Here is a 24,896-nt window from a genome sequence, read left to right on the forward strand (position 1 = left end):
CCGTGCTTGGAGATTATACTGTCAGTATCAAACAATATCAGTTGCCAGTTGCCTTGCGGAGGACCCGACCGGGGCCATTACCCCCTGTGCTGGCCTGCGCAGCCTCCAGGGAATGGGGGTTTGTGATGCACGAGTATTGGGTTGTGACCACTCTTAATCCGATATTTGGTAATCCAGTGATCTCATGATAAGGTTATTAGAGCGCAGATATCTAACGATCCGAAGAGCCGCTCGACAGCTTTCTGTACTAGATTGATCGCCCCAGCTCAAGGGTGAAGTATACCTTGTTTATTGGTATCCGAGGGAGGGGTGAGGTTTGTAAATTAGTTACTCTGGGTAGTGCGAGTATAGTGGCTCTTTCGGTGACCCCGATATATGGCAATTAAGGGTGTCTACTGCTGCACACATTGTAACGTTAACCGGACTTGTCTGCTCAGCCCGGATAATCTGGGACGTCGAGTTGATTGTTTCTTTTTTCTGGATAATTTAGACACATGAATTATCATATACAGGCTGATAACACTAGCCCATCCAAGGAGCAATAAAACCCTTCATTCTTCAATCTCGAGGTAGCGGGATAACCCATGAATCTTGTAGCCCTCTCCCCGCCCGAAGCTACGGATCTGGAACCTTCATCCACTGGCAGCTGTCAATCTCGGAGACTAATATGTGGCCGGCATGATCGATGTCCTGCCTCCATCAACAACCACCACGTTCCCATTCAAGTATGCTCCAGCTCTTCCAGCCAGGTACAGTACCGCGCCAGCCATATCATTATCATTCTCCGGCCTCTTCAACGGGATTTCCCCGGGCGGGTAATCTCCCAGTTTATTCTTATTTCCCGAGTCCATAGTCCCTTGTCCTGCGGTAATTTCTGAGGGGAATACTGTCTTGGGTAGTTAGCAATCGTCACATGCGGATGGATCTTCTACTTGATATGGTTCAAGAGAGGGGGAGGGTACACCCTGGGGCGATCACGTTCTTTTGGATACGGATTAGCTAGGGTCCAGAGAGCGATTGAAGATATATATGAGGGGTAATACGGAGCGAATCCCATACTGCGGGAAGTGAGTCGCGAGCATTTTAGCAACGTGTGTCGCCGCGGCTTTACTGGCGTGATAGGAGTAACAAGAGCTTATATTTCTGAGGAAGCTAGCGATCGAAGTTACGGTTATGATCTGCCGGAAGTGAGAAGATGAATTCCCTGTGCAGTGGATCCGATATTGTAATCGAGGGAAGGGTGAACGGAAGGCGGTGCTGTACCTGGCTACTCTGCTCCACAGCCCCAAGTTTGTTGCCTTGGTCCAGCAATCCCAAGAATGCGATGCTGGTAAACCATGCGCCAGTGACATTAACTATTGCCCTCCTCCCTTGGATCAGCATCATACGAAACCCCCCCTCCCAAGGGAGTCACCAGCACACATACCCCTAAAGGTATCCTCCCACTCCTCCATGGAATCCTCCCACAAGAACTTTTGCACATCCTCTATACTCTTATACTTTTCCGCCTCCGGGAGGTTTTCGAGCGGCGGTGGCCTGGGAAGGACGTTGTGCCTTCTACCGCACATACCGGCATTGTTGACTAGTAAGTTGACATATCCGACATCACTCTCGATAGTCTTGACGATAGCCGCCAGCGATTCTTTCGAAGTGACTTCCCCCACGAGGGGGATTATATTGCCGTGTTTCTGGAAGCCAACGCCGCGACATCAGAGTTTGGAGTTTTGATATGAGGACGGGAATACATACGGAGTGCACTTTCGCCGCGTTTTCCAAAACGTCCTTGCGACGGCCGACGATATAGACTTTTGTCGCACCATTATGCTCCAGGGCGGTTGCGATCATCAAGCCGATTCCTGATACCAATTCCGTCCCTTAGTCACGGCTCATTTGTCGAAATGCCCGCAGTGTTGCTGAACACACCTGTGCCCCCACCCGTGACCACAGCCACCAAACCTTTCGCCGAGAAAAGCGTGCTCGCTTGAACTTCTGACATTGTAACGAGTCGTTGACGCCACGCTGCAGCGCAAAGCTATGATCCGTTTATCCTCACGGGACTGCGTTTTGGTGGAAGGTTTTTGTCAATGACGATGCCTTCCTCGAGCACTGTACGAGTACCTTTTCACCAAGTCTTCCCCGCACCGTATCGCGATATAAGTTAGGTGGTGTGATTCCCGGCGCCCGTTTATTATGTCCGTAGATAGCCGTGTATTGCCTAGTTTTCTGGACTCCTTGTACGAGTACACAAGTTGTACTGTAGACTACTCGAGGACTCCCGCGGCCGAGTTGAAGTTGGTCACCTTTTATGGGAGTGTCCAATTTCAACTCGGCCGCGGGGGCACTGCAAGCTGCAAGTACCGGGTGCACTACTGTAATGGCAAACGGAAGAATTGTCTGCGGCACTTGCACTTGCATCAGTGGGATTTCCCGTGATTTAGGCAGCACGGGGTACTAATTTATTTCGCTCGAGCATTGGCTGTACTGGTACTCGAGTAGAATCGACGAGCACGGCGGATTAGCATTGTATTTACAAACGGTAGGAGTCCGTTATAATAGGACACTGTTCCATTGGGCCCCTTATATTTTCCCTCTAGGCTTTTCAAATATTGTCTCCGGAATATTCTCATTTCATATTTCGTCATTGTGAGTTCAGCTGTGAACTCTGTTTACCCCTTTCTCGGTTTTAGTTACTTGCACTAACTAGGTCTCTCTCAGGTCTCGCACATTCTACTTTTTTGACCATCGTGTTAAGTTACTCGTACAACTTAGTCTAACTTTCGTGGAGATTAACCTTACGGCTCGGGCAATAGGTAGCACGTTGGAATTCATACCGGTATGACTACTTGACCAGTTATCAGCCCAGTCGCAACTCTTCAAACACTATTGTAACCCTCTAGCGCTGTACAGCGACACCACAGGTACGATACAAGTGCTGTAGTCGAGCGCCAGGTACTAGACCAAAAACCAATGCATCACGCGCGGTACCGAATTCGATACCGGCACCAGTATTCCATGGTATGAGTATCTCGAGTACAGGGCAGAAAAAGGAGAAAACGCCATGATTCAATCCCGACTCTCCGCGAGCAAAAGCAAATCCACCGATAAGGAAAAGTAAGGAAAAGGAAGGAACGAGCCTTCCCAACTCAATGGTCCGGGCTGCTGCTCGCGCTCGAATAAAAACAAAAAACCGTTTTTTTTTTCCGCCACCTCCTCGAGCCCCCCCCCCCCCGAATCCCCGATCGAGTGACACGAGATGTTGGGTTGCATCATTCATGAAGGGCAGGTGCCAGACATCGTTGCGAGCCAATCACTAACCTTCGCGCACACAACGATCAAGCATTGCCGGCCGGGCGGCCGGGAAAACAGTTCGGTACTATACTAGTACTGGCGCCCCTCTCGTGCACGTGGACTCCAGTATCATGTACCGGTACTCGTACTTGGGTACCCCAAGTCTCGACATAGGGGGAGCAAGACCGGAGCGTCCTGGTTAAGCCATTTTACAAAAGGTTTGATGAATTGAATCGAAGGAAAAACACAGAGGTTATTGCGAGGGGCAAAGGTTTGAGCGCGATAACCGAATACATCACAGGAGGGATGGTCTATTGCCGTTAAGTTGGGGTGATCGGCTCTGCGGTATGGATGCATGTAGACTAGGAATGATGAAGGAATGGAAGACTTGAGGGATCCACTGCAGCTAAAATCCCAATCTCCGGAAACTACCCCAAATCCTGTGGATTCCATCCCCTCGTCCCAAGTCCGGAATCCTGAAAAAAATAATCCTCCCTCCTCCGACTAAATCCGCCCATCGCAGTAACTTGAATACACACAAATATTGCCTCTCCTAGTAAAGTCGGTCTCATTTTTCTTTTTATTTGTCTCAACCGAGGGCTGAAAGACTACGAGTATTTTTCCACCCTTGTTCTCCCCCTAATCCAAAGGGGGAAATTCTAGACGTCTCAGCGCGAGGCCCAATTACGACTAATCCCGCCTCTCCGAGAGCCATAGAGAAAAAAGAAAAAAGAAAAGAAAAGCACCAAAACCTTACCAGAGGAGGCAACTCCAACGACATACCACCATTTGACCTCAAACGGTCTTCGTGGACACCCCTTTGAGAGAACGAGTACCGGTAAGGCCCTAATACCATGTCGCACAGATAACAGAAACGCCCTCCTCCTCCTCCGCTTCTCCCTCCCACATCCCTACGACACCCACCACGAACCACAAAAACCGCAAGAAGGAGAATGCGGGGGAAACCCGAATTGGGGCAAACGGAGAACACGGAAGGTTGCGACGCCTACTATACGAGTAGTGCAAGTACCGCGCTGTAATAATATTATGGTATTATAGGTACCATAAACGGGAAACTCACCGGGTATCGGAGGTCAGATGTGGGTTGGATATCGGATTAGGATTGTGGGCGGGGGAGGGAGAAGGGGGCGGGGAGGGCCCATGTCGATAAAACGGTCATTTGGCACATGTTTCTTTTTTTTTATTTTTTTTTTTATTTTCATTCGAAAAATCCCGAGTTTCGAATCGCCACTCTCCTTAAATTATGTCCGTGCACTCCGAGAGGCGAGATTTCAACTCTGAATTTGGGCTTCTCGAATAAAAAATAATTGTAGGCGCTCAATGGCAAATACGGAGGCTTTTTGGGGAAGACTGTGGATTTGAGCTGTGCCTGTTGTAGGTGTATCGCAGCAAGACCAGATGTCTGAAGCTTTGGTAAGTTAAGCACGATGCAAGACTGGGTATGTGTCGCAAATGTGCCATTAAGGTACTGGTACCAAATTCTGGTGCAAACAAAAGTCGATTCTATTACCCCATGGCCGCTTTATTCGAAGGATTCAGCAACGGGGAGAGAAAGCGTTTTTCGAGTGCCAAATTTCGAGCGTCCAGAGATTCTTATGCGAAAACGGCATTACATACACCAAAGCCCGTCAACTCAGAATACCTGCATCAATGTTTTTCAATCCTAGGACTGAACTAAATTGTCTCTAATAAGAGCTGGAGTCAGCTCGACTACATAAGACAGAGCAACGTTGAGCCGCAGAATACTTGCGCACATCTGGAAAGGTTAGTGTCATTGCTCTAGTGATGTCATTGTTCAAGTTATGACAGCCTTAACAAGACCTCGCCAATTAATTGTAAATCTTTTCTATTCTCCAGCTCCAGCTAGTCTATGTACTTGAGTAGGTATTCGAGTTCGCAGAGCGTGTGGTGGAATAGGGGAACTGGAAGCTGGAATAATGGTGGGTTGCTGGTTTACTGTAAAGTCGAGTGAAGTGGAGAATAGGAAGGAGCCAGAGAGATAAAATGACTGGGTTGGTGGGGGGGCTATCAAAGCTTCTCGGCGCATCCTTGATGTCTACCTTCCATCTTGGTATGATAGAGCGCCCGAACAGAGTTCTGCGAAAATGTTGTCTACCGGTATCTATCATACCTGATTGTGAGTGACACTCATGGATTCGTGAAGCCTACTCCCGCGTAACACAGACCATGCACACACAAGCTCCCTTTCACCCGGAACATGTCTTCCGTTTGCACCTGCTCGTTCGCTTACTCCCATATTACTTTGCGCAGGAGAAGAGTAGAGGTCTCCTATCAGGATAACGTCAGACGCCACAACCCCCTCCCCCACACCCCACCATCTCCACTCTTGGTCCAACCGTTGGTGATACCGGTACTTAGTCGGCCGGCTGGTCGACCAGGACGAACGGCAAATAATGAGAATCGCAAGCCAACCAACCAACATGCTCCAGGTACCACAAAAACCCTAACCTATCCTAGCAACTTCACTGGTATGGTAGGGTACAACACTTTAAGCGCCTCCAGTCCTTGTCAACCATTCCATCATGCAAATCAACTCTATCATAGCTTGTAGAATCACAGCCCAATCTGTGACACCCGACACTCAATATTCATGCTGTTCGTGGTTATAAAATACATGAACTGATATTTGGCTCGGATCCATCCAACGAGAACGCCGTCTGGACAGATGGGTTAGGTTTGATTGGAGGGTGGGAGCACCGGTGGCAAAAATCCATCCCTAACCCACCCAAATCCCATCCTATTGACGAAGTGAGTCGCGCATCATTCTCTTTCGAATCGTGAATTGTGAACCGTGGATGCAACGTTGTGCGACGGAAGCGTAATCCTCACGACACCCGCCTGGGTCAGGATGTGTGAGCGAGTGAGCGAGGGAAAGTCGAGTCGAGGGTTTGGAGACGTCATGGTGACTTTGTCGCTGGCTATGTCGTGAGAGTTACCGGACACGTTTGTGGTCGTCGTGTTGTTTTTGGATAGTTATTTAACTTAACGTAGTTAGCTTCGTATCTCGCGGGGCGGCTTGGCGGTCGAGTAAGAGGTACTATTGATGGCAATGGCGATTAGGATAGAGGCATTCAGCCCCAGGATTGAAAAACGCTTATGCAAGCTTTTCGAGTTCAAGAACTTTGGTGTTGTGATGCATTCTTTTGCACTCAAATCTGACGGACCCACTCAAAACCTAGCAGTCGAAAAACGCATTTTCGACCCCGGGGTCAATGCCACTAATGGTAATAGCGACGAGGGATGGAGGATGGCGGGGTGTCGATTGCTATATCCTGTGGATAAAGGTATAGTGGACCAAGAACGAAGGTGATGAATACGTATAGCATTGATGTGTCCATCACTGTGGATCGTGGCACAGCATCGCTCAGCGTAAGAACCTTAGCAACAATCCTCCCAACAACCACTAAAACCCAAAACTAGAGGCCTCCGAGTGATATACCATGAATCCCTTCCACTCTCGAATCGTAGGGTATATAAACGTAGAAAGAACGTAGTATGAGAGGAGTTTTTTTTTGGGTGGGAGGGGGGAGAAGAAGGAGGAAGAAGGGAAGAAAGAGGAGCGAGTGAATATATAACAATTCCCTTCTCTCTACTTCCCCACAGCGACATCAATCAGGACAAAACCTTCCCATCTTATGCTTGTGAGCTTATGATAAGTTACCGGTGCAAATACATGGTCCACTCTCCGTGGCATGCTCCATAGCTCGGTGCTTGGCTGCAGCGATCCGCATACATACGCCACGCATGCCTTTCTAACGGTGAACGGTGGATACTTGCTAGATACGGTATTAATTTTTCAATTTATTTGATCGTCTTTTGGTCCTGGGTTCACGTGTGCAGGATACTGTACCATATGTGGTGGCCCGGTTGGTGTGCGTTTCCCGAATACTCGGGCCGGGATACTCCCTGATCGGCAGCGGTGCAGAGGGAAGCAGGGAGGTTTGAGTAGTAAGTTTAGGAGAGGCAGGATGGGAAGAGAAGAGAAGTTATCCCAACGTAGGGCTTATCCAGGATTTAGATCGCCGGATAGTTAGTCATATGCGCTAATGAGTGAAGGGGACATGAGCCAACGCTCTTTTCATGTGATGTCATTTACAAGTAGTTGGCAGTAGGTTGGCGTTTGGGAGTGCGGTTCCGTGGTCTGGGGATTGTAGTACGCGGAAAAGAATTGTGGACAGGGAGGGAGGAATCATGAGAGTGTGGGAGAGTCGGTAGAAGTCGGCAGTAAGGCGATACGTTTGAGGAGGAGACCCGGGTATTTCTTATAGGTAACTGCGTGGGGGTTGTCTACTAGGATTTGTTGTACGAGTTGTGCTTTTTTTTCGTGCATCACCACCAAAAAGGGAGATACCTCAGTCCTACGACATGAATAGAATATACTGTAGCTAAGTATCATAGATAGGGGCACTCTGTACTATTAACAGAGCACACCGGAATGAGCGGTGAGGTGCCCGTGGGGTAAAAAAAAAGCGCAGACCTGATATCTTGGGTTGAAGGAGCCACCGCGGGTTTCTCCACCTGGCCCAGTTCTAGAATGCCTTAATTTCAGGTACCGCTACCCCAAGCCACCAAATCTAGATCCAGCCCAGAATTTCCCATGCCGGTATATTGCGTAGACAGCAATACATAATAATTCGTAAGCTATTGTACGAGTACTGTACTTGTCTGATAGCATTTGAGCCAGAAACGATACCCTCCTTCACATAAAGCGCTACAGCCCGGCTTCAGCAAAGTCCAATGGTATCCCCACAATGTCACCGCGCCTCGTAGACTGGGTACAGTACTGATACCACGCACTCCACTCTCCCTCACTCCAACCCCGCCAAATTAGTCAGAAATCCCTTATAAACAGCAACTACGTTTGCACGGAGTAAAATATCCTAACTAATCCAAGGAAGCGCGGGGGGTATGTTAGGAGGGATATTATTCCGGTAGCCGAAATGAATCCAGTTTCTTGGGGTTCTAGGGAGAGCATGAAATTGACAAAATCTGCAGGTACACAGGGCGGTCATTCGTGGTTCGGACAAGCAATCCTTTTTCAGGTCAGCTCTTTCATTTGAAGTTGCGATCTTGGTTAGAGGGACAGCCAGTACCGGTAGGTTAGGGGCGAAGTGAAATTCGGATACGGAACGCTGTGGGGGAATTCGGGCATTGTGGGAGAGCCAAGATTGATGGTCTAAAAGTGAGAGAAGGTGCGGGGTGGGGACGGGTAGGGAGTGGAGAACGCAGAGGGAGTAGAGGGGGTGGTGGGAGGGGTAAAAGAATGGGGGGATCTTAGGTGTCACTCAAGGCGCTACTGCACAAGGATTTCCTTCTTCCTTTCCTAAGGCCTTCTTCTTCCCTGCCTAATATAATAACTCACCGCAATCGGGATTCCCATAGCGCGATACGCAACCAGCTCTCTAATCCTTATAAACTAAGAAACCTAGCAAATAGCAATAGCGGCGCGCATATTGGTGTGACCAAGTTGAAGTTGGACACCAAGGTGGCAATTCCCATAAATTTATCAAACAAAGCGCCTGACTTCAACTCGGCCGCGTCAGTAAAACGAGATGCAGGCACGAGTATCCCCCCTCCTTCGATTTCGCGGTCTGCGCTATCTAGAGAATCATACCGGAGAATGAAATGTGCCTAAGTTCTTAACTAGGCTCCTCGGAAGTCAAAAATCTAAACTACCCCCGTAGTCCGTGACTCGTGTTATTCCAGTAGACTACTCGAACGCTCTTTTCCCTCCCACACCCGCCTACCCGCGGTCCTTCTCGAATACTGGAGTACTGGTACCTTCCCGCACGCCTGAAAGCTGTGAAATTCGGGATCAACCGAGGAGGTTCATAAAAACATCATACATAACAAATAGTAAATAATTATATAACACCCTCCGCGGGGTGAAGCAGCGCTATACACCATTAACTTACACCACAGGTCTCAGCTTCGCGATCAGCGGGGAGAGTCGGCACGATTACGATAATACATGTCAGTCCTGAACCCCAGTCCAGGATACCAGACATAGACTATCGTCACACCAACCACCTCAACCCCGGTAGGGAAAAATATTTCTCCGCACTTACTCTTCCATTGGTCGGACGGATAAGTTGGACAACACCCCTGCTACGGGGCATCATCCAGTGCGGTAGGGGTGTTTTTTTTTTTTTTTTGCACTTTTCCAGGGTTTCGGAGCTCGTGTAACTAAATCCCGTCACAGATGTGACCAGTGCCAAAACTGCTCGTGGCGAGATTGCCGGTGGCGGTTCTCGAACCTCACGATATTTTCCTCTCCCGCGCTGCGACAACGGACCGAGACCGTGATTAGGACTAGTTGAAGTTTTAACCACCCTCTTGTCTTATCTTATTCCCCCTATTGCCTAGGCGCTCCCGTTAAGTGACCGGCGGGGATACCGTGGCGGGCGAAGGAGTGGTTTAGTTGGAGAAGATAATTTTCCGGCGCGGTGAGAGTGTGGGAAGTTATGGTACCGTATCGTACTCGAGTAGGGTCTTAGACTAGCAGATAGTGTGGGCACGCTTCCCGGCAATGTCGAAAGCTTATAGGGTATCATAGTAGCGGTATGATAACCGCGCAGTGGTGTGAGATCTTCGATGAATATCACTTGTCTTCTAGCAGCTAGGAATTCATGTTTACTCACTCACTCACTTCGCCCCGGCGGTTGGGGTTTTCGCTGTGGTTGTGGTGGAGTTGATGCGGGGAATTATGAGACTTGGGGTTTGTGGGTTGCGTGCTACCCCGTTATCATAATATTAGACTTCAACTGTGCCGTATCTAGTCACCATACCTGGGGATTGATGGGGTTGTCCTCTGCTTTCTCTTGGATTATCCCACTCATGCCCTCATTTCGCTTGATCTGACAACTATTTCTTGCGCTTTTTTTCTTCCCCTTTCCTTCCTTTGCGGCTACATTTGTTTGATCTCGTTGGTGGCTAGGATGTGGATTTAGTGTGGTTTGGGTCGGACATTCTTACCTTCTTGGTCTGCGCTGGTCGGGCATATGTGCGGACATCCATCCATCCTGACGATGAAGGTGTGCGCGAACAGGACGCATCCCTATTTTCTTTTTCTTCTTTCTTTCTTTCTTTCTCTACCTTACCGGTATTTTTGCTAATCCCTTCTGATCTTGTTATTTTGCGGAGGCGAAGGAAAAAAAACAGTAGTCGTCGGTGGCTGCTGATGTGTGGTTTATTCCCTTGTTTGCAGATGCGTGAGGCAGTATAATATCCGCCTCCAGGTAAGAGGGGGTTGGATTGGGAAGGAGTGGTTGTGGGGTCGATGGTGGATGGTGCTGATGGTGGGGAATGACATTGTCTCAAATTGTTGAGTTCGTGCTACCGGTATGTCATGTTGTGTGAGATCTGTTCCTGGGAGGAGTGGGTAGACTATGTTTTTTTTTATCCCCTGCGATGGTCCTTATCTTGTTTTGCCCACGGAAAAAAGTGAGGCCGTAACCGGTATACCGACAGAGAAATAACTGGCCCGATTTTAATATGCCACTAGATAATACCGAATCCTAATGTCTAGGATATGATTTCTTCGAGTAGCATACTTGTACAATGCAGTGTACTCGTACAGTACCCGCACAAGTATACAGAGCACAGCAGCACACCCGCCAGGAACCAGTAGTTCCGCAGAGGTCAGGCCCCGCCTAGAGGAAGAGGAAGAGGATAAGAAGGACTAGTTATAGATGCACTGTGCTAGTAGTACAGTACCGTACTCATACACCAGGGGCTAACAAAAATAGTACAACACCATACGATGCAACAATGCAAACAGCAGCGCCTCCAAATTCTAGAAGAACACCTATTTCCTATCTAAAAAAATCAACATTCGAACAACTTTAATCCTTTAGGTTCGGTGTAAGAGTAAAGAGGGCTCGTTAGAATAACTATATGCAAACTTCACTCAATGGAAAAATCAGAGGTAGACTATAATAATGAGGTGACACTTAACTATTGATCCTTTGCATCGATATGGGTCACCATAGTGTTGACCATTATTGCCCACCCCTAGCACAATAGTCAATTGGACATCTTTTCCTCAGGTACCCGTGTCGTGCAGGGTGCTTGCAAATGCAAAATTGGCGCCGTAAAAACGTGGAGGTTGTCAACTCACCCCGAGGGCTTTCTAGATCTCTTCATGAAACTACCATGGACTACAGATACCGTACCCCTCAACGAATTGGCAAGCATGCTAGCCAGGTATCTGCATGGATGACCGACCGACCAGTCGGTGATGGGGTAGACAGGTCGGGTATGTATAATATTATATGAGGTAAATTTCTCTTGTAGAATTATGTTGAGGAGTTCGTCTTCTCTTACTTGCAGTCTGCAAGCCATACCTAAGCCTGCCACTATCCTGTTGCCCTGCCTGCGCACTTGCCTAGGTACAATATCATAGTCCGCAGTGAAAATCAAAATCGAATCGAAGAAGGATGCCAAGAGCCAATGTTCGGTTTAGTCTGTCACACGAAACGCTGAAAATTTTTAAATCCTGAATTAAAAGTTGTTGTGGGTCTCGAGTTTCGAGGAATGAGTGAGAGATTGGGACCAAACTCGAGATGACCCAGTATGATATCTCAGCGACGTGAAGTCGGAGAAAAGCCCTTCACAGTGGCCCGAGGGGGGGGGAGTGAGTGAAGGGCGGCTCATCGCCCTCGGGGAAGCAAGGAAAGGAGGAAGGGGTGGGAGGTGGGTCGTGGGGGAGAAAATACTTGTCCCCGTACTTGCCCCTAAGGCTCTAATGGGTATTTTCCACGGCATCACGGGTGCGGCGCTAGGTCTGTTTACCGTAATTAATATCGTAGGGTATGGCATGGTGCTCGTACAAGTACCATAGGAGGATTTTTTTTTTTTTTTTTTTCTTTCAGTGGAGGGAATTTACAACTTTAACCCACTTGGCATTCACCCCGAGTATGCCGTACCGCGCTCCCTGCCGGCAGCTCAAGTTGTGGTCGCTAGGGGTTGTGAAATCGAGTGGTAATGCCTCGGTAGACATAATTGTGCATGGCGGAGCTTGTTTTCATGCGGTGTCACATCACAAAGCTCCCACCTTCGGGGCTCTTGTCTCAACGGTCATTACTTTGCCTTGCTTTCATTTTTGCATCATGTCAGCAGGCAACAGCGTTGACCCGGCCCATCAAGGGAGAAACAATTAAATTACGGTGTTAAAGCTACATTAAGTTGAAGCTGGAGCCGTTTTTGGACCCGAATCTCCTGCCCGTATTGGTCGGAATAAGGTATGGGAACTGCGATACAATAGGATTCAAAGGAATTGGCTACGAAAGGACATTTCATTCTCACCCCTAGATAGGACGCTTCCAGGGTCCTTTGATTTAGGGCACTTTGATTTAGCTCAGCAAATCACACCTCGAGCAAGCTTTGTCCGGTTAGTTCCTGTGGCGGGTAATTGGGAGTTTTTCTCTCTATCTATATCAACCTAGACTATGTGCATCTGGCGATGAAACAGCATCGTTTGTTTGCAGGCACGGTAGGCCGTGTGCAGGTTGTACGACCAGAGCGTAATAGTTGCGAAAAGGTATTCCCTGGTTGCCACCAGGGTAGAATCCATGTCCCTACTTCATAACTTTGCTGGTGACTGAACTTACCAAAACCTTTCGCAACCTTGTATTGTACTCGAGCACTGTATTGTACTGTGGAGGTGCTCAAGTTCTGTCAAAGATTTTTTAAGTCCCATAATGATGATGATGCTACATTTCCCGTCTACCAGGAACTTTTCTATAGCTCCACCGTCTACTAACTGAGGATGGCGTCTAAAGCTACCGTTCTTTCATGGAAGAGTTGTGCTGTGCTTCTACCGAGTACCAGTACAGTACGTACCTGTACAATGCTCTCGCCTATTGGTGGCGACTAAACTAGCCAACTTGATCCCTGAATTGCCAGTGCTGATACAATGTTACTGGAGTCAGGTAGGAGATCCACTGGGATCCGTTTAGCTGCTAACCTTACCTTTCCGGGAAAAAGAAATCATTCAAACAAATGCGCCCATTGTCGCGTGTCTTAGATCCAGGTCCCTAAAGTAAACCATGATATCATTCCATGACAGGCAGAGTCTCATGCATCCATTTACATACGAACCCGATCCTGTCAACCGTCAGATGCTCCCCCACCTGCCACCATCAAGCCTTATTATCGTTTCTCGAAGGTGGTCGGTTTGTCAGTCCTTCAATTCCCTCAATATTTTCTCTCCGTTGACTCTATTGCAGAGGTTCAGATCCACTCTCTAAGAGAGAGGTGAAAAATAAAAAAGGTTCCCAAGTGATTCCAGCACCGACGACTATTTGGGGGTCGATGGCAAACGGACATGAGAGAGAAGCAATGAGAGCGCTCCCAAGAACCGGACCTCGGGGTTCTTGTTCTTGCAGAGAAAGTAGGCCAACAGAAACGCAGAAATTAAAAATTAAAAACCAAAAATTACGCGCTCCCCGCAAGGGGAGAAATGATGGGCTAATGATCCGGTCACAAGTGATTCACAGGGGGGATAAGCGGGGTCCCCGCGAGATGGGAAACCTGGAAAGATTAACCCCGGCCTAGCTTCTTTCCCAGCACTCTTCCCCCACTGGGGGAACTCCACCGAAGAGAAATGTTTGGAGGAAAGTGTGGTTCTTGGTGCTCTTCTCTTCCGCCCCTTCCCCCATATATTAACCCCCTCCCATCCTCCTCTCCCCAAACATCTCTCCAAGTTTTTGCAGTCACAGGTTGAGAGGGAATTCCCTGGGGATCTAATTTTCCAACAATCTCACTTTTCCTACTTCAACGTTCAAGTCAATTCAACTCAAGTATCAGCAATGGGTTTCCTAATCAAGAAACCAGAGAACGAGGCCGGCAAGGCTGTGCCTGCTATTGTCATTGGTGTCTTCGTCGCCTTTGGTGGTATCCTTTTCGGGTATGTTATTTCTACTCTCCCTCTCAATTCCCAATTCTCTCGGGGATGAGTGAGGCGGAAGGGGATCGTGGAAGGATCCTCGGTGTCAGTACTTGAGAGCTGACAATGAATTAGATATGATACTGGTACCATCAATGGTATCCTCGCCATGGACTACTTCCAGGCCGAGTTCGCTACAGAGAAGAACGATCAGGGTGTATTGGCACTGACCTCGAGTCAAACCTCGTTAATTGTCTCTATCTTATCCGCTGGTACCTTCTTTGGAGCTCTCACTGCCTCTCCCTTCGGTGACATCTTGGGTCGTCGTATGGGCCTTATTGCTTCTTGCGTGATCTTCTCCATCGGTGTTGCCTTCCAGGTCGCTTCCACCACCATTCCTCTGATGGGTATGTGACAACTTGTCTTTGCATTATCTTTTTTATTTTTTTTGCTCCAATTTCCTTTTTTCTCCCGCTCGAGTTTTCCTTTTTGGTGCACGAGCTAATGTTCGCTTAATGCCAGCCGCCGGTCGTGTTGTCGCTGGTTTCGGTGTCGGTCTAGTTTCCGCACTAGGTATGTTTCCTATCGCCGAAAACTTCCCCCGCTTGCCATCGGCTAACATGACCTCCCCTCAAAGTACCTTTATACCAATCTGAGTCAGCGCCAAAGTGGATCCGAGGAACCATCGTCGGTTGTTACCAATTGGCCATCACCATTGGTCTCCTCCTCGCCGCTTGCGCCAACCAGGGAACTCACGCCCGCAATGATGCCAGTTCCTACCGTATCCCACTAGCCATTCAGTTCATCTGGGCTGCCATCTTGGCCGGCGGCATGTACATCCTTCCGGAGACTCCCCGCTACTATATCAAGAAGGACAACATGCAGGCTGCTGCAAAGAGTATGAGTCGTCTCCGCTCTCTCCCAACCGACCACCCTGCCATCGTCGAGGAGTTGAACGAAATCAAGGCTATCCACGACTACGAGATGTCATTGGGTGTCGGAAATGCTACTTATGCAGACTGCTTGAAGCCCGACATGATCAAGAGATTGTTGACCGGATGCGGACTTCAGGCCCTCCAGCAATTGACCGGTATCAACTTCATCTTCTATTACGGAACTCAATTCTTCAAGAACTCTGGTATCCAGAACGCTTTCCTGATCGGTCTCATCACTAACTTGGTCAATGTCATCTCCACCTTTCCCGGTCTTTGGATGGTTGAGAAAATGGGTCGTCGCAATCTCCTTCTCTTCGGCGCCGTCGGTATGTGCCTCTGCCAATTCATTGTCGCAATCGTGGGTGTTACCTCTTTCACCGCCGTCGCAAACAATGTCCTCATCGCGTTCGTCTGCTTCTACATCTTCTTCTTCGCCTGCTCTTGGGGTCCTTGCACCTGGGTCGTTACCGGTGAGATCTATCCCCTTAAGGTCCGTGCCAAATGTCTTTCCATTTCCACCGCAACCAATTGGCTTCTCAACTGGGCTATCGGTTTCTCAACCCCTTACCTTGTCGCCAAAGGCAAAGGCAACGCCAACCTTGGACTCAATATCTTCTTCATCTGGGGTGGATGCTGCTTCATCTGCATTGCTTTCGTCTACTTCTTCATCTACGAGACCAAGGGACTCTCTCTCGAGGACGTCGACCAGCTCTACATGACTGTCGACAAGGCATGGCACTCCCAGGGGTTCGTTCCATCAATTACTTACAGCCACGAAAAAATGCATGCCACCGGAAACGGCTCTGATGGAAAGGCCGGGCTTGCTCACATTGAGGGCAGTCACGGCGAGGTTTAAAGAATTATAAATTTTTGTTTTTTGTTTCTTGTTTTCCAGTTTCCTTTTTGTACGTTTTTTTTTTTTTTTTTTTTTGTTTCCCCGCTTAATCCATGAGCGAGCGGGTGCGTTCCGTAGAGGACGTGCATGTCGGAAGATAGGGGAAGGGATCTGTTTCTTATTGTTTACTCTCTCGCTCTGCGCTACGATTATCGGAGGTGTAAAATGATATAAGGTAACATCAACGGATAAAAAATGTAATTATGCCTAGATCAAATATACCTTTTCGAACCAGGGATTGCTTTCCTCCGTCCGAACAAAAGCGGAGTAAAAAGTGAAGCGGGGGAAAAAAAAAAGAAAGAACTAGCAATATGGTAAGTTGGACATCAACAGCAAACCGACAGGGAGAGACAAAAGCCGCCTCCCTCCTCCGTCGTTACACCAACCCCCCCTTCCCCCCCCCCGCAGATAAAGCTCCACTTCCCATTTCCGCCACCCGCCCCGTCGATCATTACATGTGAGACGCATCAAGCAAGCAACCAAGCAAGGGATTCACGTGAGATCACTCGAGAAGCGTCGAAGCGACATATCTCAGCACGCACCCAGCCGAAACCTGGAAACCCTATTCGTGCAGACAGGTTATAGAGCGATAATATGACACCGGTATTACAACCTTGGTCTGAGACCTGCAGCGGGCTTCGACCTAGATTTGTTCACTGCCCGCTTTTTTTTTGGAGTTATCATACCAGTATGTTATGCTAGCCTTAGAAATACGGTACGTGACCCTTTCAGAACTATTCTGCAGTATTTTTTCTAATATATAACGGCTGAGGTGGGGGGGGGGATGAAGGGGACTGGACGAGGAGGATAATTCAAATCATCCATTATTACTCGAGTACTCGAGGAAGTCGTTAAAAATCGGAAAAAAGCGACCGCCCGAACTCCCTACCACAGGACCAGGCCACACACAACAAAGATTGGAAGCTAAAGGTCTTTTGGGACAAATAGCAACCGGGAGCAGCTGCCAAGTATGGTACCGTACAACAACATCATGATGTTTTTTTATCAGGATCAGAAATAAGTTACCCCTATTCCATACGCTCTCGTTGCGATAATAAAATTCCCACACAAAATGTTGTCAACTTCACCTCGGCCGCGCTAGTTTCCGATTTTGAATGCCACACCCTCCCCTCCCCCCCCGAGTATAATATACTCGAGTAGGCAATACTCAAAGACCAGGAGCCGCACGCAGCTCGTACTCGCCATATGCACAGAATAAAAGGAAGACCGGTAGAATCCTCTCAGGAGGTTCCATGCTCTAGGTTCTGGCAGGGGGGTGTTACTTCCTGGTGGGGCAATTTCTGCCCCGGGAAGTATACCGGTAATTACATACCGTACTCACTTCTAGACCTGCTGCAGAGCGCTGTACGGTAAGTTACCGTCAAATAACCGGGAGAAAAAAAAAGGAAAAATAAATAAATGAAACGATGCTCCAGTATCCGAGAAATGCGCTGTAAGATATGAGTTAACGGGGGAGGGGGTTCTGGAGTTAAGTTACACGCTGCGCTGGACCGCATGCTCCCGATTCGAACCAAGGCAGGAATAGGCGTTTGATGAAGACTGCTATCTTAGCTTAGATGCCGTACTCGTACCAGCACGTCTGCGTGTTTGCCAAGTCGGATGATGGTAAGTTAGACCTCTTTTGTGCTGTTGCGGCACAATGGCAGGACATGAGTTAATGCCGGACTACCGGTATGTGACAGGACGCTCGAGTTCCCTCTCCCCGTAAGGTTTCGTGTTTTTTCTTTTCCTATCAGTCCCAGAAACTACCGGTATGTTGCTTGGTATGTATTTCGCCCCTTTTCCAGAGGGGGAAATCTTGGACTATGATACGATGTCTAGCACATGGTCTGTCTATTCGAGTTCTTACAGTAGTACTCGAGTAACTCACAGTACTGAGAGCGGGCGGTAGATCTTAGGAAATAACGGAACAAACGACTCGTGCAAATTCCCATACGAAATCCGCAAACACCACCGGACCTGACTGACATCACGACAGGCATTCTGAGAAGGGTGCTTTTATCTTATGAGCCTGTATCTCTCGTCGGAGTCGCTAATGGTGGGGAAATTTTCTATTTATAGAAGCGTCACATACCGGTAGCTTAACGCAGCACCCATCCTGAGTGCTTTTTTTTTTAGTGCTGCACGGTCCCACGGATTTGTGATCTACTCTGCCCGAGGATCAGGGACAGGAATTTTATAACGGTATGGTGCATCGCTAGAATCTCAATAGTAGTGATACACTGGATAAGCATGGCTCCAAGAAAACCCCAATTCCCTCTTAGGCACTTCTAAGAAAATGCTAGCATATATCGAGAGTCTATTTTCTTTTCCCCTCTGGTTCTTTTGAGCCGTGGAGCGATTTGGTTTCGAGACATTAATTCTTGATCAGGATTGACACCGCACCTCTGCTCGTACCACCAATCCTTCCCTGACCATTGTAATCTTGAGGGGTTTACGTTCGTTCGAGTGCAAAAAAGGAAGGATATCGAGGGACCCTAGCTCAGAAGCGATTGGCCCTTCGGACACTGTCGGTTGACTGATCCCCTCTGCTGTAGGAGAACATTTGCTTGCAAAAACGAAGCAAACAAGAAAAAATGAAGAAGAAAAAAATCCCCTGTTTATATGCAATTGGTACAGCTTGGTACTATAGGGTGGTATTTCTCAGCAATAAGTGTGGCGGTATTTATGGACACCTTTCTGCGAGCTCGTTTTTCCCCCGATTGGAGGTGGTAATAGAATATCATACCTTCCCGGGGATTTATTAAAACCTCTGAGATCCAGCATCGAGCCGCTCTTCCCTCCTTTCCCCGGTAGCAGCAACCTGGATAATCACTTTTAATCACTCGCCTACCCGTACAAATATCGATGGGTGTACCTTCTAGATGGCCGCAGGCATATATCATTCATCGACATCCCACGGTTAACCAAGAAGCGCACCCTAGTGACCGATTCGCAATACATGAGTCCAGGTTCTCAGCTGTGGAAACCTGCATGAAAAAACCGACTCGTGGGAAGCTCCATGATACACAGGATGTTCTCGGGCGACTCCCGTTACTATAAAAATCACCATTCATCATAGGTGTGATTTACGACCAACACAGCAGCAGTAATAATGGAGCAAAGCAATCCCCTCCCCCCCCTTGTCCTAAAAAGCAACTAAGAGGATCACCGCCAGGGGGGGAAGGGGGGGGGGTCGAGTGAATCTGTCGAGATCCTTTCTGGTGGGCTGAACGAATCAAGAGTTGGCAATTAGTAAACGGAAAAAAAGTAACAAATTTGAACCTCGCAATCCCAATTTCTACCAGCATGGCTCGCTCCAGGATGTTGAAATTTTTTCTCGGGCCCAGCGTGAGCCTCCGAAGCCTAGCAGATAGCTGATGCAAGCTCGGGCGCTAATTGCACCGAGACGTGGAAAAAATAAAAATAAAAAATACTTACTATGATAAGCCAATACTGCTATATCGGGAGGACCGGAAGGGCGTTTGGACTGAGCCTAGTGGTGAATTTATTTTGTGATAAAGGATGAGAAATGGCACGAGAGTTGAATCAAATATAAATAGGGAATCTGAAGTGGGGGGGAGATACAAGAGATCACCAGAGAAACTTCTGTATTTCAGTGGAGCTTACAAACAATAGAAATCCTCACCAATTTCGAGCGACTATTCATGACCCCTTGAGAGCTTGGACCCAGTCGACCATGGCCCTAACGAGCCGCAGGTCCAGCTCGCTTCTAACCGCATCGTGCCAAACACCAAAGGGAGCCATCCCAAACACCTTCTGCCAAATATATTAGGATATAATATCGCCAAAGTGAGTCACATCCCATTTTATCTTTCGCCTTTCTGGCGTTTCTGGCGTTTCACGCCTCTCTTTGTGCTCATTTCCTAGGATTCTTATAGTAAATAGATCACATGGCTACTAGAATCTACCTATCAATGATAAGCACCGTTTTTAGAACGATATTGAGTTTTTACGAGCACCCCTGTGGATATAGCACAAAGGTTGAAACATTGTGAGAGCCCTCTGTATCTCTATTCTCCAGCATGCATGATATCATAAGTGTTGCGAATTGTATCTTAGAAAGCGATGAATTTTATTGTCGGAAGAAGAGTGGAGAGAAAAGAAAAAGAAGGTGTAGAACTACATAAAGCAAACACTGGGAAAAACACCGGAAATCATCTAACTACGGAAACGCATACGCAGCACCCGGTACGTACCCTACGCACATTCACTGTAACAATAAGCAATATTAGCAAGTTCAACAAACGTAGCTGAACAGATTCACGAGATATCACTCGCGAGAAATGGTTGGATGAATGACTCCGCTCTTGATTTTGCGACTGACGTGTGAGCAAGCGTACCTACATATTTGGGGACAAAAGGAGAGGGGAAAATGAGAGACAGGAAAGCGGAATCAGGCAGCCTACCTGATGGAAGGTGTGGAAAAAAGGCTTTTATCGCGGGAAGGGAGCCAATTTTTCTGAATGGCGGCGAAAACCCTGCTCGGGTGAAAAAACGGACGAGGTGCAATGCGATCCAGACCGAGAAAGTCTTTAGATCCAGCGCTACTAGATGACCATTCACACCAACACGAGAGAAGTCCCACAATAACGTAAAACCCCGCGAAGACCACTAACTTATTATCTCCTGCCCAGGGTAGGTTTAGTTTGACAAGTCAATAGAACTGCAAGCACCAGTTGATGGGGTCCAACGCGTCTAGGGGCTGATCTTATACTGTGTCAGAAAAACGCTAGTACTTCTCAGGAGCCTTTGTCTCTGAATTGGGAGACGGTGAGTTCCACTGGACTCTACGGTATTCTAACAGATCCCCGAATCAGCGATAGCCCTCGTATTAGTGTTTCCCATAGGATACCAGCCACCGTTCAATACAGTATCGTACAAAACAGCGACCTTCAAAACCGAAGCCCGGCCTAGCCCAGGAATCTAGCGGCAGTGGATAATTTCGACCGGACTGACCCAGGCTCCTAAAAACTATAGCCGGACTAGCCGCTTGGGACCACTACCAGTGGAGCTGCTGTGTCTTGCTCACGTGCCTGTCAACCAGAGAGTAAGGGTATTGAGTGCCCATTTAAGTGATTGGCCTGCTGGTCAATTTCTAGGTCCGGGTGCGCAGAACTACTTGGTGAATTGGATACAGCAGTTTAAGCAGATCGTGGTAGTGACGGTTTATTGACCCCCAAGGATCCCCGCGTGGATTCATTGGCCTTCCTGTAGAGTCTCCTGTATCAGTTGAACCTGTAACCCCCCACATCAAATCACCAGGGAGGTATCACAGTAACAAGGCTTGAACCGTGGTTCTTTATTTCACCCTTCATAGTGCCATCACCACCATGGGAAGGGATATCGAACCAATTCCCCCCTGAGGTAAACCTTTCCCGGGCGTATGATACTCTGCCTAGTATTACGCTCGGGTAGAAAATTTTCTGCCTTTTCTAGGACGCTTATGGTGATAGGGGGAGAAAAGTGTTTGATAGTAGCAAGCATGAGGTCCTAGAGCTTTGGGGAGGATATTGTCGTATCTTACATCGCCTTGCCCTCATATTACATCAGCTAAAATTGCCGGTAGCCCTAAGTTCACGGCCTCCGGAATTCACCAAATGAGGTTCAACAAAAGCCACCTCAATGTATGATATCATACAACCAGATCGGTCAAGCGAGGATCGAGACCTGTTATGTGAGCGCTCTGGGGCCGTGGCCCAGACCTCTTACCATATTATGTACGATTGTGAACTATTGTGAACTGTCTATCCTTGGGCTACTAGGGGAAAGGGAAGGACCCGGAGATGCTTAACATACAACCATAATCAGCCAATGGAAATATATTAAAGGGGGAAGGGAGCTTGTTTGAAAGTTTTCTTCTTATATTCATGTGAGTGGAGGTTTTTCCTTACACAAGAGGGTCCAACTTAGGGTCCCAGGACCTTGGTTGTTTCCAACCACCGGTATGACATTACGATTTTGATACTTATATGTCATTTACCTGTTCTAAAACAGGGAGTTGAAGTTTCTTATGTTATTTAGCCTCCAGGAGATACTTTAGGGTGTTTTCCATTGATTTCCTGTATTTGAGAATAAACCCAAGGGCCTGACCAAAAAGGATGACTGCAGACCAATTGTGGTGATTGTCCCATGCAATACTACCTCCCTGTTTCTCCCTTACATACAAAATTCCTGCGGTATCATACAGTATCCCGCTTAGCCACCAGCACTGTCATACTACAAATCTGGACAACAAACACTTCCAATTAAAGCATTGAAATTGGAAGCGCTTTCACGAATACTGTACAGTACCCTGACACGATACCACATCGGTATACTTTATCAACTGCACCAAACACTGATTAACAGATTTGAAGCAATCCCACTCCATTACTCAAGCACATCGAGACCTGGCGTCTTGGCTTATGATACTGTAAGTTTCGACCTTCGCTTTCAGAAATCGTTCAGAACGATTTCTATAACCGGGCCTCTAACCATGCCCTATATTGAAGCCCCTACTCGGGTAGACTATCAAGATTATCTCCTGTATTTTCTCCATGCTTTGGCGCTGAACAGGTGCGCTAAAAATAAGCACAGAAGTCAGAAACCCGGGCCAGTCGTCTCACTGTGCCCTCATCAAGGTCGGTGCGTTAACGTATTTTACGGTGCAACCGGCCACGACCGGGATACCGACCACCCCAGAAAATCACTATAAGGGAGACAACGAAGCACATAACACAACTACAAACATCTGAGTAAAAACTTCCGTAATACTGATAGGTTCAAAGATGCAAGGCAAACTGAGAAGAAAAAGAAAAGAAAAAAAAAAAGTCATAAATCAGAGTATATAGATAATGTAGTACTGGAAAAATCTCAATCTGCGGGACATTAGATAACAATACAAATATCAGGATATTAAGTAGGGCAAACTAACCATGAAATAGGACCGAGAGCTAGCTTAACTTCTGCTAGATGTAGCATTGTCACTGATTCTGTTGAGAGGAGAGTGGTGGGATTGACCAAGTGCAGTGGAAATAGTACCTAGTGTTGGAGATGGGATAATAGGTCCAGGGATGCTGCATTCGTTTATCAGCACCGGTGTTGGACAAGCATGCTGCCTTCTATCATTCGGTGGGTTTTCTGAGGGTGTTTTCCTTTGGTTATACTGTAGTATTTTCTTTGTGTTCCTTACTTTCTTTCTCTTTTGAGCTTTGATCTCCTTCCCTAATCGATCCTTTCAGGCTTGATCAAGATCATGTCATGATATTAGTTTAGCTTTACTAATATGACATCGATCAGATTTGCTCTTCTTCAGGGCTGCTGCAACTTGTCTAACCATCTCTTAAGCAATTGTTGCTGCTGCCATGGCTGTGCCGGCTGTGGAACCCAGGGCAAGTCCAACTTTCTTAATATCCTCAATATTATTTGAGGACTGTAATAAGTTCTTAAGGTGAGTGACTTCTTTGAGGTTGGTAGGAGGAGTAGCTGAGGTAATCTTTAGAGGAAGGTTATTGGCAGGAGAGTGGAGGGTAGAAGTGATAGTAGTAACTTCAATCAGCTGTGTGGAGGATGGGATAACTTGTTGCAAAATTTCAAGAACGCATGCACAATGGTAGAGATAAATTCTAGTTGCAATGAAGGAGGACTTGATATTTAGCTTCGTGAAGGCTGCCTGTCGGGCTTTTTGGCAAAGTGGAAAGAAATCTCCCTTGTTGAGAGTTTGGTAAGAATGAGCACGAGACCATGAATCTACTTCATGGCTATAGTAGGTTGCAAGAGGTCTAAAAAGAACCACATCTAGCAGCTATAAGATGTGGGTAGAGTGACTCAGAAAGCAGAGAAGCTGAATGTCGTGAGATTGCGCATATTCAATAAATTCAACAGTCAAATGTGAAGAGTGACCATCGAGGATTAAAAGTCATGATTTTCTACTCTTTGTTCTAGGTTCAAAAACCTCTCTCAACCACCAAACACTAATATCATCATTAGTCCATCCAGTTTTGGAAATTGCAAAATGAGCCAAATCTCTTTCCTCATAGTCATGGTTACCCATTAGGTGAACTTCACCTTCATAGATATAAGGTGGTGGGAGTAACTCCCCAGCAGCAGATATGGCTTCCATCAAGGTAACCCATTCATGACTTCCTGTATGCCATACTCGTAGATTTCGTCGCTTGCAATAGCACAACACCTTTCCCCTCTTTGCTACCCCTATCGCAAATCCATTTTCGTCTGCATTCCAAATATCGTCTGGACCAATGTGATATCCGGACTTTACCTCCCCAAGATGGTCAAAAAGGCTTTTAATTCCTTCTGGACACCCAGTAGACTCTCTCTAGTAATCAATTTGGCTCGAAAATCGGCTTGCTATTTCCTGATACCTGTTCAGAAACCTGGATATCCAATGCTTTCCTTCAGACCTATGTTCTCCCTCAGGGTGCTGCTTTAAGATTGCATATGCCATTTCATGTAAGTGTATAAGCCTTGGTGGAATGCCAATGGTATCTAAATGCTTAACCCACTGTACTACCTCATTCTCCTCCTCTTCAGTAAGCAACTGCTGTCTTTCATAAGCCTCATTGTGAGGTTTAACTTTGTTGAGCTGCCGGTCTTGCAAGGTTATACGGGAAACACTAAATTTCTCGCTTGCAGCTTGAATACTAAGAGTTTCATTCTCTTTTAAAGCAGCAAGCGCACTGCTAATGCAACTCTCATAGGCAGAATTAGTACAGCCTTTCACTTTTGGCATACTGAGCCGTGGTTGTGCTTCTGCAGTAGGATCAAAAGAAGGGGATTGTTGTGTGATAGGTGGTCGGTTACTCCGTCGTGACCGGTTACACCATAA

At 47.4% G+C, this 24,896-nt stretch overlaps 3 protein-coding genes; 1 reads left to right on the forward strand and 2 right to left on the reverse strand.

Moving 5' to 3' along the window:
• Window positions 1-455: 455 nt before the first annotated feature.
• Window positions 456-2,107, reverse strand: GSTUM_00007076001 (uncharacterized protein). XM_002839145.2 has 7 exons: window positions 1,924-2,107; window positions 1,750-1,856; window positions 1,427-1,688; window positions 1,264-1,355; window positions 1,044-1,178; window positions 963-981; window positions 456-886 (listed from the first exon to the last, which is right to left on the reverse strand). The coding sequence occupies exons 1-7, from the start codon at window positions 1,994-1,996 to the stop codon at window positions 663-665; spliced, it is 912 nt and encodes a 303-aa protein (XP_002839191.1). The 5' UTR covers window positions 1,997-2,107; the 3' UTR covers window positions 456-662.
• An 11,924-nt stretch (window positions 2,108-14,031) lies between these two features.
• On the forward strand, window positions 14,032-16,061 carry GSTUM_00007078001 (uncharacterized protein). XM_002839146.2 has 4 exons: window positions 14,032-14,239; window positions 14,354-14,625; window positions 14,741-14,791; window positions 14,856-16,061. The coding sequence occupies exons 1-4, from the start codon at window positions 14,142-14,144 to the stop codon at window positions 16,007-16,009; spliced, it is 1,575 nt and encodes a 524-aa protein (XP_002839192.1). The 5' UTR covers window positions 14,032-14,141; the 3' UTR covers window positions 16,010-16,061.
• A 27-nt stretch (window positions 16,062-16,088) lies between these two features.
• Window positions 16,089-16,516, reverse strand: GSTUM_00007079001 (uncharacterized protein; the record flags this gene model as incomplete). XM_002839147.2 has 1 exon in its annotated part: window positions 16,089-16,516. The coding sequence occupies one exon, from the start codon at window positions 16,514-16,516 to the stop codon at window positions 16,352-16,354; it is 165 nt and encodes a 54-aa protein (XP_002839193.1). The 3' UTR covers window positions 16,089-16,351.
• Window positions 16,517-24,896: the final 8,380 nt, after the last annotated feature.

This window comes from Tuber melanosporum, assembly GCF_000151645.1.
Source record: "Tuber melanosporum whole genome shotgun sequence assembly, scaffold_31, strain Mel28".
Taxonomy (NCBI): Eukaryota; Fungi; Ascomycota; class Pezizomycetes; order Pezizales; family Tuberaceae; genus Tuber; species Tuber melanosporum.

Excerpts from the sequence above, each read along its gene's own strand:
- GSTUM_00007078001 (XM_002839146.2), top strand. The coding sequence starts at position 14,142 with ATGGGTTTCCTAATCAAGAAACCAGAGAACGAGGCCGGCAAGGCTGTG. Across the intron at positions 14,626-14,740 it reads CACCACCATTCCTCTGATGG|CCGCCGGTCGTGTTGTCGCT; the intron begins GTATGTGACAAC and ends GCTTAATGCCAG. Across the intron at positions 14,792-14,855 it reads CGGTCTAGTTTCCGCACTAG|TACCTTTATACCAATCTGAG; the intron begins GTATGTTTCCTA and ends CTCCCCTCAAAG.
- GSTUM_00007076001 (XM_002839145.2), bottom strand. The coding sequence starts at position 1,996 with ATGTCAGAAGTTCAAGCGAGCACGCTTTTCTCGGCGAAAGGTTTGGTG. Across the intron at positions 1,689-1,749 it reads ACGCGGCGAAAGTGCACTCC|AAACACGGCAATATAATCCC; the intron begins GTATGTATTCCC and ends GTTGGCTTCCAG. Across the intron at positions 1,356-1,426 it reads GTGGGAGGATACCTTTAGGG|TTAATGTCACTGGCGCATGG; the intron begins GTATGTGTGCTG and ends GGAGGGCAATAG.